The 14608-nt window shown below is 34.3% G+C and overlaps 1 protein-coding gene across 7 annotated transcripts in view; it reads left to right on the top strand.

The window, feature by feature from the left end:
- Positions 1-5268, top strand: part of LOC125871925 (GPN-loop GTPase 3) — a 246858-nt gene extending 241590 nt beyond the window's left edge. For 2 of the 7 annotated variants that reach the window (XM_049552646.1, XM_049552645.1), the window contains exons 2-11: positions 173-198; positions 1026-1115; positions 1224-1332; positions 1449-1530; positions 1644-1729; positions 2895-2998; positions 3087-3217; positions 3299-3392; positions 3665-3720; positions 4926-5268. In XM_049552646.1, coding sequence (XP_049408603.1) covers positions 1071-1115; positions 1224-1332; positions 1449-1530; positions 1644-1729; positions 2895-2998; positions 3087-3217; positions 3299-3392; positions 3665-3720; positions 4926-5022 — 804 coding nt within the window. In that variant the 5' untranslated portion in view covers positions 173-198; positions 1026-1070 and the 3' untranslated portion in view covers positions 5023-5268. Of the gene's footprint in view, position 1; positions 199-866; positions 1116-1223; positions 1333-1448; positions 1531-1643; positions 1730-2894; positions 2999-3086; positions 3218-3298; positions 3393-3664; positions 3721-4925 lie in introns of those variants that run through there. The other 5 variants (XM_049552644.1, XM_049552643.1, XM_049552641.1 and 2 more) reach the window with 5 other exon arrangements.
- The last annotated feature ends 9340 nt before the right edge of the window (positions 5269-14608 follow it).

Raw genomic sequence — 14608 nt, 5'->3', positions numbered from 1 at the left:
TTACTCACTATGGTTCGTTTTCTAAAAAGCATAACCGACCCGAATAGGTTGTGGGCTTGAAGAGGGCCCAGCGGCCCAGACCAAATTAAATCAGCTGTATATTTAAAGCTTTTTGACGCGGTAGTCGGTACAGAAAAAGAGGGGCTGGCTAAAAGGTGGAAGACGAAGAAGACTTCCTATTTCTCTCTGCAATTTCTGGTAACTTCTTGATTCTTCTTTCTACAAAAAAAATATATATGTCTATTTTTTATGGTTAATTAAATCTCTTTCTGTGTTATTTGTTATGTGTCTTCTTTTGCTGGTACCATTTTTCTTCGCGATCAATTGGTTGTTGGGTTTCTGAAATCAATAAGAGATTGGAATGTCTTATACATACATACCTCAAAATAAAAATACAAGTATTGAGTAGTTTGTTCTTGATGCGAGACCTTCATATACACAGTTGAGTGAATGTCAGTTCACTCCCAAACTCTATTTTCTTTACCTGCTAGAATCTTCTTCCCCTTTCCCTCACATCCCAACAATCACGCCTCAGTTTGTGTGTTGTGCTACTTTTTTCTTTATCCAAAGTCAGTTTATCTGAGGTATGTGGTAAAGCTGCTATAAAACAGGTACTTTCATAAAAAAGGGAACTTTTCATTGTTACATAACAATGAATTTGGTTAGCCATACTATATAATAAAATTTAAGTGACAATCAAAATAAACATTGTATTTAAAGTTTTAACTAACAATTCAATACAACCATACAAAACAAGCTGTAGAGCTTGCAGGGGCTGTTATATGAGCCTATTTCATAGAAATTCTTTTTAGCAGTTTTCAACTATACTTTTTTTTTCTTTTTGACTCTATTAATGGGTAGTTCAGGTGATATTATCATGTTTCTTTTCTCGTGATTATGCTTATGGGACATGCTGATGTACTAAGCTTCTTGTTCGCGGCTGGTGTGTGGTGTGCAACATACATGTTAGTTGCAGTTCTTGGCGTCTTTCAGATTTTCAGTTTTCTTAGAACCTGTGTCTTCAGTTGATCTCTTGGCCACGTGTAGAAGGAACATAAAAGGGAGTGATCATGGGCTATGCACAGTTGGTTATTGGCCCTGCCGGCAGTGGAAAGGTGATACCTGAATTATATTGTTTCATGTTACTGTAATGGACTTACCCTTGCTTTATACCTGGATGTCCTGGTATGGTTAGTTTCAGCTAGACTACATTTTTTTTACAGTCCACTTACTGCTCGAGTTTGTATCAACATTGTGAGACCACACGACGCACTATCCATATTGTGAACCTAGATCCTGCTGCAGAGAATTTTGACTATCCAGTGGCTATGGGTGAGTAGAGATGAAGCATTTTAAGTTATTTGAGTGGAGATAAATTATTTTAAGTAATTAGTTTGCTCTGTATATGTGTCTTAATTCTAGAATTAACTTACTGATATTTGCTGCAGACATCAGAGAGCTCATCTCGCTGGATGATGTTATGGAAGAACTTGGTTTGGGACCAAATGGTGGCCTTATGTATTGCATGGAGTATCCTTCCCTAAAAGATTGTCGTTTTTTGAGTCCCAGTTCTAATGAATGGAAACTTTAACATTCTATTTTTGTCCCTGATCAAATTTGTAATCCCTTGATGGTGATCTCAGACATCTTGAAGAAAATTTGGACGAGTGGCTAACAGAAGAGTTGGAAAACTACTTGGATGATGACTACCTAGTCTTTGACTGCCCAGGTACTTGTACTTTTGCCCTCTCATATTTGTTGTTCTTATTAGCAGTAGTACAATCATCATATAGGTATGTAATATTTTTCCTTTACACATTTACTGCTAACTCTCATGTGTAGACCTACAGAATTTTATTAGCAGTAGGCTAAGATACTAATCTAGAATATTACTAACATAACTTCATGTAAGTAAATACTCTGGGGACGTAGGATGGTGGACCATCTCGGAGAGTTTGACTAGCAGCTGTGTTTTTCCTTAAAATTGTCTTTTCATATGCTTGCCAATTAGATAGTTCATGGAATAAAATCAAGGGCTAGCTGTTTCTTGTTAAATGACTTTGGAATGTTGTACTACTGCACACATTTGTATCGAACCATCTGAATTGATTTTGAGATACTTGTCTAATTCTTATTGCCATGTTCATGTCCATGACATCCCTCCTTGTTTCTCGTGAGTATATTATCAGTGAATGAATATTGTATGTTCAGATATATACTCCTGATGATTAGTCAAGGATAGATTCATGTTGACTGATCTTAGAAGCTGATTGCATATCCTGTTGCTGGGTAGTAGACAGTTGTTTTAGAAAAAGAAAAATTAGTGAGATGAGAGAGAGTTTGAGATTCTGTTATCTGTTCTGTCGTACTTCCAATATTGAGATAATGGGTTATGCAACTTACGAGATTAAGAAGCTTCTACTCTATTGGACAATGATGGAGCAATCTTAGATATGAGATGAGAACTTAAGATTTTGTTATTTGTAAATGCATTACTTAAGGCTCACATCAAACTGAGAACCTCCTACCTTTTCCACTCATTGGGCTCCATCTTTCTATCCCAAGGAAATAGTTATGGTGTTTTCTCTCTTTCTCTTGTCAAGTCACTGAAGATTAAATATGATCAAGCAATTCATATTAGTTCAGTGCACTCATGTAATTCCTACTTAACTCAGGAAAAGTCCTTTCAAGTTTCCCAACTGTATTTCTACATTGTTATATTTTTGCTCTTTGGACATTTGTCTCCTGATTATGACTACCCACTATCTAAACTTCTACACTGACTAGTAGTCTTGTCTCTTAACAAACATATTTGTAGAAAGATATGCACAGATGCACTCACAGACACATAGACACATATATATAAAGATTACTTACTTCTCATCATTATATAGGCCAGATTGAGCTTTTCTCACATGTTCCTGTGCTGAAGAACTTCGTGGAACACCTGAGGCGTAAAAATTTTAATGTTTGTGTTGTATATTTACTTGATTCTCAGGTGCGTGGTCTTTACAAGTTGAATCTCTTCTTCTTTTTTCCCTCCCCTTCTGTTGTCCATGGATGTTCATGTTCTTTTGGTATCTCAGTTTATTACAGATGTGACCAAATTCATAAGTGGTTGTATGGCTTCACTCTCTGCTATGGTTCAACTTGAACTACCCCATGTTAACATACTCTCAAAAATGGATCTTGTGACAAACAAAAAGGAAGTTGAGAAGTTAGTCCTACTATAACCATCTTCTCTATGTCTTTGGCCCTTCATTGTTTTAGAGTTTATTAAAATATACTTTTCCTTTAGTTACTTGAATCCAGAGCCGCATCTGTTACTGGCAGAATTGAATCAGCGAATGGCTCCACAATTTCAAAAGCTTAACAAATCATTGATTGAAGTGGTAAGCTCTGATAGTTATGATGTTTCCAAGAATTTGTGTATTAGTTATTGAATTGACTATCATGTCTTTGGTACCTCATTATTCTCTTTTACATTGGTACTTAATGACAACTTAAAGAGGTTCTTTCTCCTAAATTAGATACGAGATTGTATAGGCTCGTAGGATATGCCTTGTCTGCCACTGATTTCGCTGTACTTGACTCATGGCTTTTTTCTAATGAAAAGATATAAGAAGAAAGTGATTCGTAATGGACGTTATTTTCTTGTGTACAGGTGGACCAGTACAGCATGGTGAGCTTTATCCCTCTTGACCTGAGAAAAGAGAGCAGGTAATATACTCGGGTGGTAAATTTGAGTAGGCATTTGGCCATAGAAACCTAAATAAATTACGTTATGTTTGATTATACGTTTTTCAAACAATATGAGGAATAATGTTAATTTTTTAGTGTACTTTTCCTAAATAAACATGAAATATGATTTATACCAATTTCTAAAAACTAGCAAAATCACCCAACTTGACTTAATAATATCTCAAACAATTCTTTAAGGGGTCGTTTGGTAGAGTGTATTAGGAAAATAATGCATGTATTAGCCTTGTGTATTACTAGTACCTTCTTTGTAAATAATTTTTTTAATGCAATACATACTATTTTTAATGCATCAAACCAAACAATGCATTAAAATAATCTATATATAATTAATGCAAGCGTAACTAATACATGCATTGTTAATGCAAGCATTACTAATACATTCTATTTAGCATTATTCTTATACACTCTACCAAACGACCCCTAACTGCATTACCCTGTTTTAAATGATTCTGGTCCAGCTTTCTAGTTGGTGATTATAATGACATTGTAAAAGCTAGCAAAAGAATTTTATTCCTAAAACTGCTCTACACCACTAGGTGCATACCACTACGATTATACCAGCTTTTCTTGTACACAATCTCATAGATTTTTGAAAGGAAAAAAATGCTAATTAACAAAACCACTGGCAGAAATAGAACTGGATTATGCATTTATCAGATATGAACAGAGTGAGGATATTCTTGAAAAAAGTGAATATTTTTTATGGTCAGATGGGTCCTTAGCATATTCTACATGGGAAGCAGAGGTTTGTTTGGCCCGTAGATTGAATTTTAAAGCTTGATTTACTTATGGAAAATATGAATTTATTGATGTTTTTAGTGTCTCGACTGTCAATGTGTACCTGGTGCGCATTTTTTCATTCCCTGCTTCCTGTTCTGGGTTCTCATAGTAGTGTTGTCAAATAACAATGTGAAGTTGACAGTAGAGTGATATATGTGCGTCTAGTGTCCAGATATTAGCCTTTTCTTATTGAAATTGCTTGGTTGGTAAACTTATGAGTACAAAGAACTTTCTGACATTAGGGATACATACATTAGATGTTTGAACCACCAGTCAAATGATAACTCATTTGTGTGAATGTGTATGTACATAGCCTGTTGAAAGGCACCTTTTGTGCTATGTAGTCTTAATGACCAAGACCAATGTTCTCTACCATTTTGCAGCATACAGTACATCTTATCTCAGATTGACAACTGCATCCAGTATGGAGAGGACGCTGATGTAAAGGTTAAAGATTTTGACCCAGAGGAGGACGATTAAAAGTTATTTTTCTTGACTCATTCTAAAATCAACAAGTTCTATTGAACTGTTGCTTTGGCAGGTGGTGAAAATGTATTAACAAGTGTCTTTTATGAGACTTACCTTTTTTGAGCTTCTGCTCATTAATTTTCTTCTGCATTATAACATGCTTCGAGGTAAAAAGACTGCTGTTCGCTGGAAATTTTCCCAGTTTCAAATCACAGCTTGTTGGACATTACGTTTTAGTAAAATTTCTCTTCTTTCTTTTGGGCTGATCGGATGATTTTCTACCCTCTTAGGGTTTGTTGGTTGTTGGTTAGAGTTATGTAGGGATCAGTTATGCATGGTATAGTTATTTCATTTTTTATCTTGCATCAAATTATATAATACGTTCTCTCACAACTTGTATATGTATTTGTTACTTTCTAAACTAACCAAACACTGTCTTTGGCATGTTCAATTTCATATATAGCTTATTTATGGTAGCAAACATGATACAAATTATCTAGGATTTAATGCACGGATAAATAAGCTCCTAACCAGCAATCAAACGATCTCTTTTGATTCTTTGATGTTTGTTATTAGTTCTGGTAGCCAGGAAACTAGGAAATGGGTGGTGAGTCAATAGGAAACGAAGGTAGAACTAAAAAGATTGGTGTGCCCCTAGGGGTGTGTTTGGTACTTGGGGAAATACTTTTATATTTTCTTTGTTTGGTTGGTTGGTTAAACCTTTTAAATAAAACTTTTTTAAGAAAAATGACTTGCTTAAAATTAAGGGAAAGACGTTTATAATGAAAATAGATAAAATAAGTTTCATAGACTTTTCCCAATGGTTGTCTTCTCCATTTGTGTAGGAGTGGAATTCAAATTTATTCCTAGTTAGAGACCATTGTGTTTTCTTAGGTTGAAGGGTTTAATGTGACACTAATTTGATTTTTTTTTGTTATAAATATGCTTAAGTAATTAAAAGGGAAAAACAAAAATGAGGATAAATCTAGTACAATTACATTACCTAACATATAAATTATTGTAGCTCACTTGTCTTAAACATATACACAAACAGATGCTTTGTCCATGTTTAAACTATGGACTTATGGGAAGATAGCAAAATCTTGAACCGATCAGTCAAGAATAACATGTATTATATCATAACATGCGATAAAATATTATTTAGATGTTCAAGGAAGGATGTTTTTGTTTCCTTAGTTGATGGAATTAAAAAAAAACGATCTATGAAACTAAATAAAAGTATTTATGTTGTAAAACAAAGGTGGATGGGCGGATGCCACATGGAGCCCACCAATTTAAGGACTTTCATCACTTGTTATGGTGCAAGGCAAAGATGCATGTCATGTGGGAACCACCCTTTGGAGGACTACCATCACTTGACCAATTAATGGCCAAGTTATACATTTGTACATAAGCTTATGGCAATAAATAAGCGGCTATAAATAGCCGCATTTACGAATGAATATATACATATTGAAATACAGTACTCTCTATCTCTTTGCTTGTGTACTATCTCTTATTGTTCTTCTTTTCAATTTAGTCTGTTAATCTTAGTTTGCTAAGTAGTTATTTTATAACATGTTATCAGCACAAGATAGGTAAAAAGGGTAAGAATTTCATTTTTCTAAAAATGTCTAATAATTCTAAACTTGAATTTGTTGCCTTGGATATATCGGGCAAATAACTTGTCATGGATACTAGACGCTGAAATCCACCAGGATGTGATGGGCTCTAGTAGACACCATCAAAGATAATAACTAGGCATCCAACCAAGATCGTGTCAAAGCAATGATATTTCTCCGCCACCATCTTGATGAGGGGTTGAAAATGCAATACCTCACTATTAAAGATCCTCTTATACTGTGGAATAATTTGAAAGATAGATATGACTACCTGAAGTTGGTCATTCTTCCACAGGCGCGTCATGATTGGTTCAATTTGAGGTTACTACACTTTAAAAGTATAATTGAATATAATTCTTCCATGTATAAAATTATATCACAGTTAAATTTATGCGGAGAAGATGTCACTGAACATGCTAAGCTTGAGAAAACATACTCCTTATTTCCTCCCGTGCACATGCTCTTGCAATAGCAATATCGAGAAATGAATTTTAAAAAATATTTTGAATTACTTTCATATCTTCTTATTGATGAACAACATAACGACCTGTTGATTAAAAATCATGAAAGTCGGCTCGTTGGTTTTATGTCACTCTCTGAAGTGAATCAGGCAAATTATCACCTGCGAGAAAGAGGTTGTGGCTCCGATCATGGCCATGGCCCTGGTCGTGGTCTTGGTCATAAAATAAATTATAATTATGATGGTCGTCTTGCACCCAAAAATGACCAGCATGATAAAAGGAAGGCTGAAAGACAAGAAGTGATGCAAAAGAAAAATTCAGAAAACGTATATCATAGATATGGAGGAATGGGGCATTGATCACATACCTATCGATCATCTAAGTGTCTAGTTCAGCTCTATCAGACATCCTTGAAAAAGAGGGATAATAATCCAGAAGCAAACTTTATCTCTAAAGATAATGTTGAGCCCATACATAAGATGGATAATAATGCAGAACCAAATTTCATCTCTGAAGATAATGTTGAGCCTATGCATCTGGATGTAGCTGGTTTCTTTCTATTCCTTGAAGGAAAATGATCAGTGACGAGCCCGCGATAATCTAGATAATTTCCTTTTCTGTTTGCTTGTACTAGTCGGTATGTTTATGTTTTTCTAATCCATGTTAATATAATAGCCATGTTTAATAGTAATATTTTACTTTGTTTATATATTTTTTGAAAAAATATGGATATGCCCCAAATTTCGTTTGGATCAATAGTCAATCATGCGGATATTTGTATAGTTGATAGTGGAACAACACATGCCATATTTAAAGATGAGAGATATTTTTCTTACTTGCTTAGAAGAAAAGTAAATGTTACTACAATTTCTGGTAATTCGAAATTGATTGAAGGCTTCGAAAGAGCTACTATATTTCTGCCTAAGGGGACAAAACTTGTTATAGAAGATGCGTTGTTCTCTTCTAAATCCCCAAGAAACTTGTTAAGTTTTAAAGATATATGCCGAAATGGATATCATATTGAAACGCTAAATGAAATGAATATTGAATACCTTGGTATAACCAAGAATGTCTCAGGCTAGAAATGTGTTTTGGAGAAATTACCAATCTTATCTTATGGCTTATATTATGTAGAAATTAGCACAATCGAAGCACATTCGATCGTAAATCATAAGTTTACTGATTTAAATGTGTTTGTGCTATGGCCTGACCGAATAGGCCATCGTGGATCAATAATGATGAGACGAATCATTGAAAATTCAAATGGACATTCGTTAAAGAACCTGCAGATTCTTATGAGTGATGAGTTTTCATGCGTTGCTTGTTGTCAAGGCAAATTGATTACTAGGCCATCACCACTGAAGGTTAACATTGAATCCCCTCAATTTTTAGAATGCATACATGGGGATATATGTGGACATATTCACTTATCTAGTGGGTTGTATAGATATTTTATGGTCCTAATAGATGCATCTTCAAGATGGTCTCATGTGTGTCTCTTATCGTCTCGCAACCTGGCATTTGCAAAATTATTGGCACAAATAATACGATTAAGAACACAATTTTTAGATCATCCCATTAAGGATATTTGCCTTGATAATGTTGGAGAATTTACGTCTCAAGCTTTTGATGATTATTGCTTATCAATAGGGATAAAAGTTGAACATCATGTGGCTCATGTTCATACCCAAAATGGCCTTGCTGAGTCATTTATTAAGCACTTACAATTGATAGCAATACCTCTACTTATGAAAACTAAGTTGCCCACTACCGTTTGGCGTTATGCTATCTTACATGTAGCATCACTTGTTCGTCTCAGACCGACTCATTATAATAAATATTCTCCGTCATAATTGGTGTTTGGTCATGAACCAAATATTGCTCATCTATGAATTTTTGGATGTGTTGTATATGTGCCAGTAGCACCACCTCAGCGCACTAAGATGGCCCCCAAATAAGGTTAGGCATATATGTTGGGTTTGATTCACCCTCCATAATTCGCTACCTTGAGCCATTGATGGGAAATTTATTCACTGCAAGATTTGCAGATTGTCCATTTGAAAGTTTTTCGCAATTAGGGGAGAGAAAAAGGAACTTAGAAGTGAAATTACATGGAAAGTTTCATCATTATCTCATTTTGATCCACATTCCCCTATGTGTGAACTGGAGGTCCAGAAGATCATCCATTTGCATAACATAGCAAATCAAATGTCAAACACATTTACTGATTTAAAAAGGATAACTAAGTCGCATATCACCGTAGAAAATGTGCCTATCCGAATTGATGCTCCAATAAGTTCATCTAATAGTGTCATAGCTTTTGAATCTCATATACGCCTAAAGCGTGGCAGACCATTGGGTTCATAGGATAAAAATTCTAGAAGTACGAAAAATGACACTATAAAAGAATCTCACGAAGAGATTCAAGATCTGATTAATCATGATATTTCTGAAGAAATTAATGACCCCGAGTCTCAAGTGAATGAAGAACTATCAATAAGTTCTTCGAATAGTGGGATGAAGTTGAATCAATCAGAAATTATGGTGGAGAATGTTTTTGCTTATAACATTGCACTTAACATTATGCAAGACAATGAGTATCTTGAACCTCTATTTGTTGAAGAATGTCGACGAAGATGTGATTGGCCAAAATGGAAAGAGGCAATTCAATCAAAATTGAATTCACTTGCTAAACATGAGGTTTTTGAAACAGTAGTCCAAACGCCTAATGATGTTAAATCAGTTGGCTATAAATGGGTCTTTTTAAAAACAAAATGAGAGAAATGAAATTGTAAGATACAAGGCACGCCTTGTTGCACAAGGATTCTCTCAACTACCCGGTGTCTATTATGAAGAAACATATTCACCGATTATGGATGCAATAACTTTTTGATATCTCAACGATTTAGTTGTACATGAAAATTTTGAAATACATCTAATGGATGTGGTTACAACTTATCTTTACGGTTCACTTGATAATGAAATTTATTTGAAAATTTTAGAAGGACTTAAAATGAATGAAGCACATAGTTCAAAATCTCATGAAATGAGCTCAATCATATTACAAAAGTCATTATACTGCTTAAAACAATCGTGGCGCATGTGGATAATCATCTCAGTGAGTACTTGATGAATAAAGGATATATGAATGATGTCATTTGTCCTTATATTTTTATTAAGAAAATGGCATCAGAATTTGTTATATTTGACATTTATGTTGATGACATAAATCTCATTGGAACCTCTAAGAGGTTCAAAAGAAAATTGAATATCTAAAGAAAGAATTTGAGATGAAAGATCTTAGAAAGACGAGACTTTGTCTTGGTCTGCAAATTGAATATTTAGCAGACGGGTCTTCATCTATCAATCTGCCTATACTGAGAAAATTTTAAAACGATTCTACATGGACAAAGCACATCCATGAAGTACTCCAATGGTTGTTCGATCACTTGAAGTGAGTAAAGATCTATTTCGACCTCAAGAAGAGAATGAGGAACCTCTTGATCCTGAAGTACCATATCTTAGTGCAATTGGTGCACTTATGTATCTTGCTAATTCTAGGAGACTTGACATAGAATTTTCTCTTAATTTGTTAGCAAGATATAGTTCTTCTCCTACACAAAGACATTGAAATGGAGTTAAATATATATTGCGTTATCTAAAAGGGACCAGTGATATGGGTCTATTTTATACTGACAAAGATAGTGTAGATTTTGTTGGTCATGCAAATGCAGGTTATTTATCTAACCCACATAAAGCTCTATCTCAAACAGACTATTTGTTCATATACGGAGGTACTGCTATATCATGGAGATCTACGAAGCAGTTTATTGTCGCTACTTCTTCAAATCATACTGACATAATACATATTCATGAAGCAAGTAGAGAATGTGTATGGTTGAGATCAGTTATACATTTCATCAAAGAAAGATGTGGTCTGAATTGTGATATCACGGTACCCACAGTCCTCTTTGAAGACGATGATGCATGAATAGCTCAATTAAGAGGAGGCTTCATTAAATGAGATAGAACGAAGCACATTTCACCAAAATTATTCTTCACACATGATCTCCAGAAGAATGGTGATATTGATGTACAACAAATTCGTTCAAGTGATAATCCAACAGATTTATTCACCAAACCTTTACCAGCCTGAACTCTTGAATAGATGGTACACAAGATTGGAATGCGAAGACTTAATCATTTGAATTGTGGGTTTTATCATGGGGAGTAAACTACGCGTTGTACACTTTTTCCCTTAGTCTAGATTTTGTCCCACATGATTTTCCTAGAAAGGTTTTTAATGAGGCAACATGTAATGCGTATTATGAATGTCTATGTATATTTTTTCAACTTTTCCTTTACATGGATATCCAAGGGGAGTATTGTAAAACAACGATGGATGTCACGTGGAACCCACCAATTTAAGGACTTTCATCACTTGTTATGGTGTAAGGCAAATATGCATATCATGTGGGAACCACCCTTGGAAGACTACCATCACTTGACCAATTAATGGCCAAGTTATACATATTGAAATACAATACTCTCTATCTCTTTGCTTGTGTACTCTCTCTATTGTTCTTCTTTTCAATTTAATTTGTTAATTTTAGTTTGCTAAGTAGTTATTTTATAACAATTTCAATTTTTTCTAATGAGGTTATTTTTAATATACAAAAATAAAAACTGCTCAACCTGAGTAATAATATATAATAGATTGAAAGGAGTTGAGATCACGTATTAGTGTAGACGGGTAGTAGTCGTAGTAATAGTCAATTTTTTTGTAGTTTTTGTTATTTATTGTGTTTTCGATTATCACACTATTTTGATATTTGTTAGTATTCCTTTTTTGTAGATTTTACATTGTGTTTCTTATTAATGACTATATTTTCTTCATTGTTCTCTTCTTCGGTTCTTCCTCTACTTGGGTTTGATACACTTGAGGTAAGGGCTTTTGAAAATAATCTTTTTATCTCCACGAGGTAGTGATAAGGTCTGTGTACACTCTACCCTCTCCAGACTTCACTTAGTGGTATTTTGCTTGGTATGTTGTTGTTGTTGTTGATCTTATTTATATTGTGTTTTGTTTTTAATATTACATTATAATTTATTTATTTTTAATGTGACATCACTTACAGAAAATTGTACATACACCACTGCATTTAAGGATGACAAATGATGTGGGGGTGATTGCGGAGCTAACTCCCATAAATTCGTAGAGACTCCAAACCATCGACAACACCCACATAATAAATACTTTTTTGATCTGTTCCGTGTACATTTGTTTCGCATAATTTTTTAGCTGAGTTTGATAGTAGAATTCAAAATTTAAAAAATCATGTACACTTCAATAGTATTAATTTAATATAATGACTTGAAGTTAATTTCTTAAAGGTCAACTGCAGTTTAAATACTAAGCTTATCGTATTGTTGTCCTCACTGAACTGTCATAATCTTGTGCAATTTTCTATTTTCATTGTATTTGTAATCGAATGGTTTCAAGATGAAAAATAAGTAGATGAAAGTTCATTAGATATCAAATGCATAACAAATTGTTATGCCAAATTTAATTATACTTTATTTATATTATATTTCGTTTAGACTGATACACTTTTCATTATGAAATATTACAGAAGTTATACACCATATTTACTTAACAAGGGGATGAATTAACAAGGGAAAATTATGCGGATAAGTAAATATATACTAGTTAATTAGCTAACATAGATATAGTTTAAATTAATTACGGCTCACAACTTAATTTTAGTTGTAATTACGTCACCTCTCTCCTCTCTTCCTCTCTCTCGTCTCTCTCCTCTTTTATACATATACAAATACAAATTATACATATACATATACAATTATATGACAGATATACAAATACAATAATCTCTCTACACTCTCTGCCCTCTCTCACTCGCCTATCTCCTCCCTTTCTCAATCTCGCTCACCACATATACAAATACATATGTATATCAGTTACATATGTACAATTATTTGACAGATATACATATACAATTCGCCTCTCTCCCCTCTCTACCCTCTCTCGCTTGCCTCTCTCCTTCTTCTAACATGTAACTACGAATCGTAATTAGCAAACTATAGTTACTTAGCATAATTAAGTTACTTTTTGAATGGGTATATGCGAAAATTCCTTCCATTTTGGGCGACATAACTAGAATGTCTCCCGTTAGACAATTTTATGGAAGTTGGACCTGAATCTATGGGTAGGTAGAAGTCCATTTATTCGTACAAAATTCCCTTCGATGCAAGATATTTAACCAATAGAGAATACACATTTTGTCACAAAAAAATCAATTGTGTATCTCCGTCAAACTTGACAATTTTAGGGTACTCAATGTTCGCAACAAATTTCCTTAAGGGCTGAAAATTAACTGCAAGCAAAATAAATAAAAGAAAAATGTGATTTTTATTAATGAATCATTGTGAGTATAATTCTGTTGTTTTCTTGATTCTTCTCTCCTAAACTTCTCCAAGATTTGAGGGCCTTCAATAGCATACTTCTCGAATTGTTGGATGATGTAGACCTCCTTGAGATGTGGTTGATCTCTAAAAACATCGGGAAGCGCTTCATCGTTTCAAGTCGATCTCCAGGAAGAATTTCGTTGACCGCTCCTTCGAAGAGCTATGTAATTGGTGTTGTACCTTTCTCCAATTGCAGAATGCTTATTAAAGAGTTTTCTTAATGCCCTTAGAATGTCATGTACATCCCCTATTTATAGTTGTAGGGGGTGGACAAGGTTGCATATGATTGGTAAAAGATGTCATTTTGACATTTGGTGAATTGTGATTGGTTCTTGCAATTGTTTGGGACTACCACCTCATTTGGACACGTGGTGCCACCTTATTGGTCTTGGGTGCCTAGTCACTATGATACGTGGCATGAGTTTGGGCTTCAACGTGAAATGGACCTTGGATTTGAATTTAATAAAATGACTTTATTTATTTGTAAATCCCAAATTAATCATTCAGCCCAAATGAGCATGAATTTAATTCAAATTTTGTATGAATTTAATCCAATAAAGTTTATGTGTCTACAAATTCCCCTTACTTTGAGACTTGTCGACGTACGGGCTTGCCGAAGTTTGCCGATGAGACTTGAAGTACTCATGAATGCGTCTTCATTTTTTGAGACTTATCGACGCATAGGCTTGCCGAAGTTTGGCAACAAGACTTGAAGTATTCATGAATATGTTTTCATTTTTTTGAGACTTGTTGATGTGAAGGCTTACCGAATTTGACGACAAAAGTTGAAGTCTTCATGAATGTGTATTCATTTTTCGAGACTTGTCGACGTATAGGCTTGCCAAATTTGACGACGAGAGTTGAAGTCTTCATGAATGCATTGTTGAGACTTCAAGAGTATCTGTTTCTTGTCGTCATATTCTAACTAGGCCACTCCAAATGATTTGTTTGTAGTGATCTCAATTTTATTTTTTTAAAACATTCTTGCTTGACAACCACGTGGCCCCGACCCCTTTATATTGATTTCAA

The sequence above is a fragment of the Solanum stenotomum genome, chromosome 7 (genome assembly GCF_019186545.1).
Source record: "Solanum stenotomum isolate F172 chromosome 7, ASM1918654v1, whole genome shotgun sequence".
NCBI lineage: Eukaryota > Viridiplantae > Streptophyta > Magnoliopsida > Solanales > Solanaceae > Solanum > Solanum stenotomum.
The sequence above is the reverse complement of the archived record's forward strand: the minus strand, read 5'-3'. Positions and strand labels throughout refer to the sequence as shown.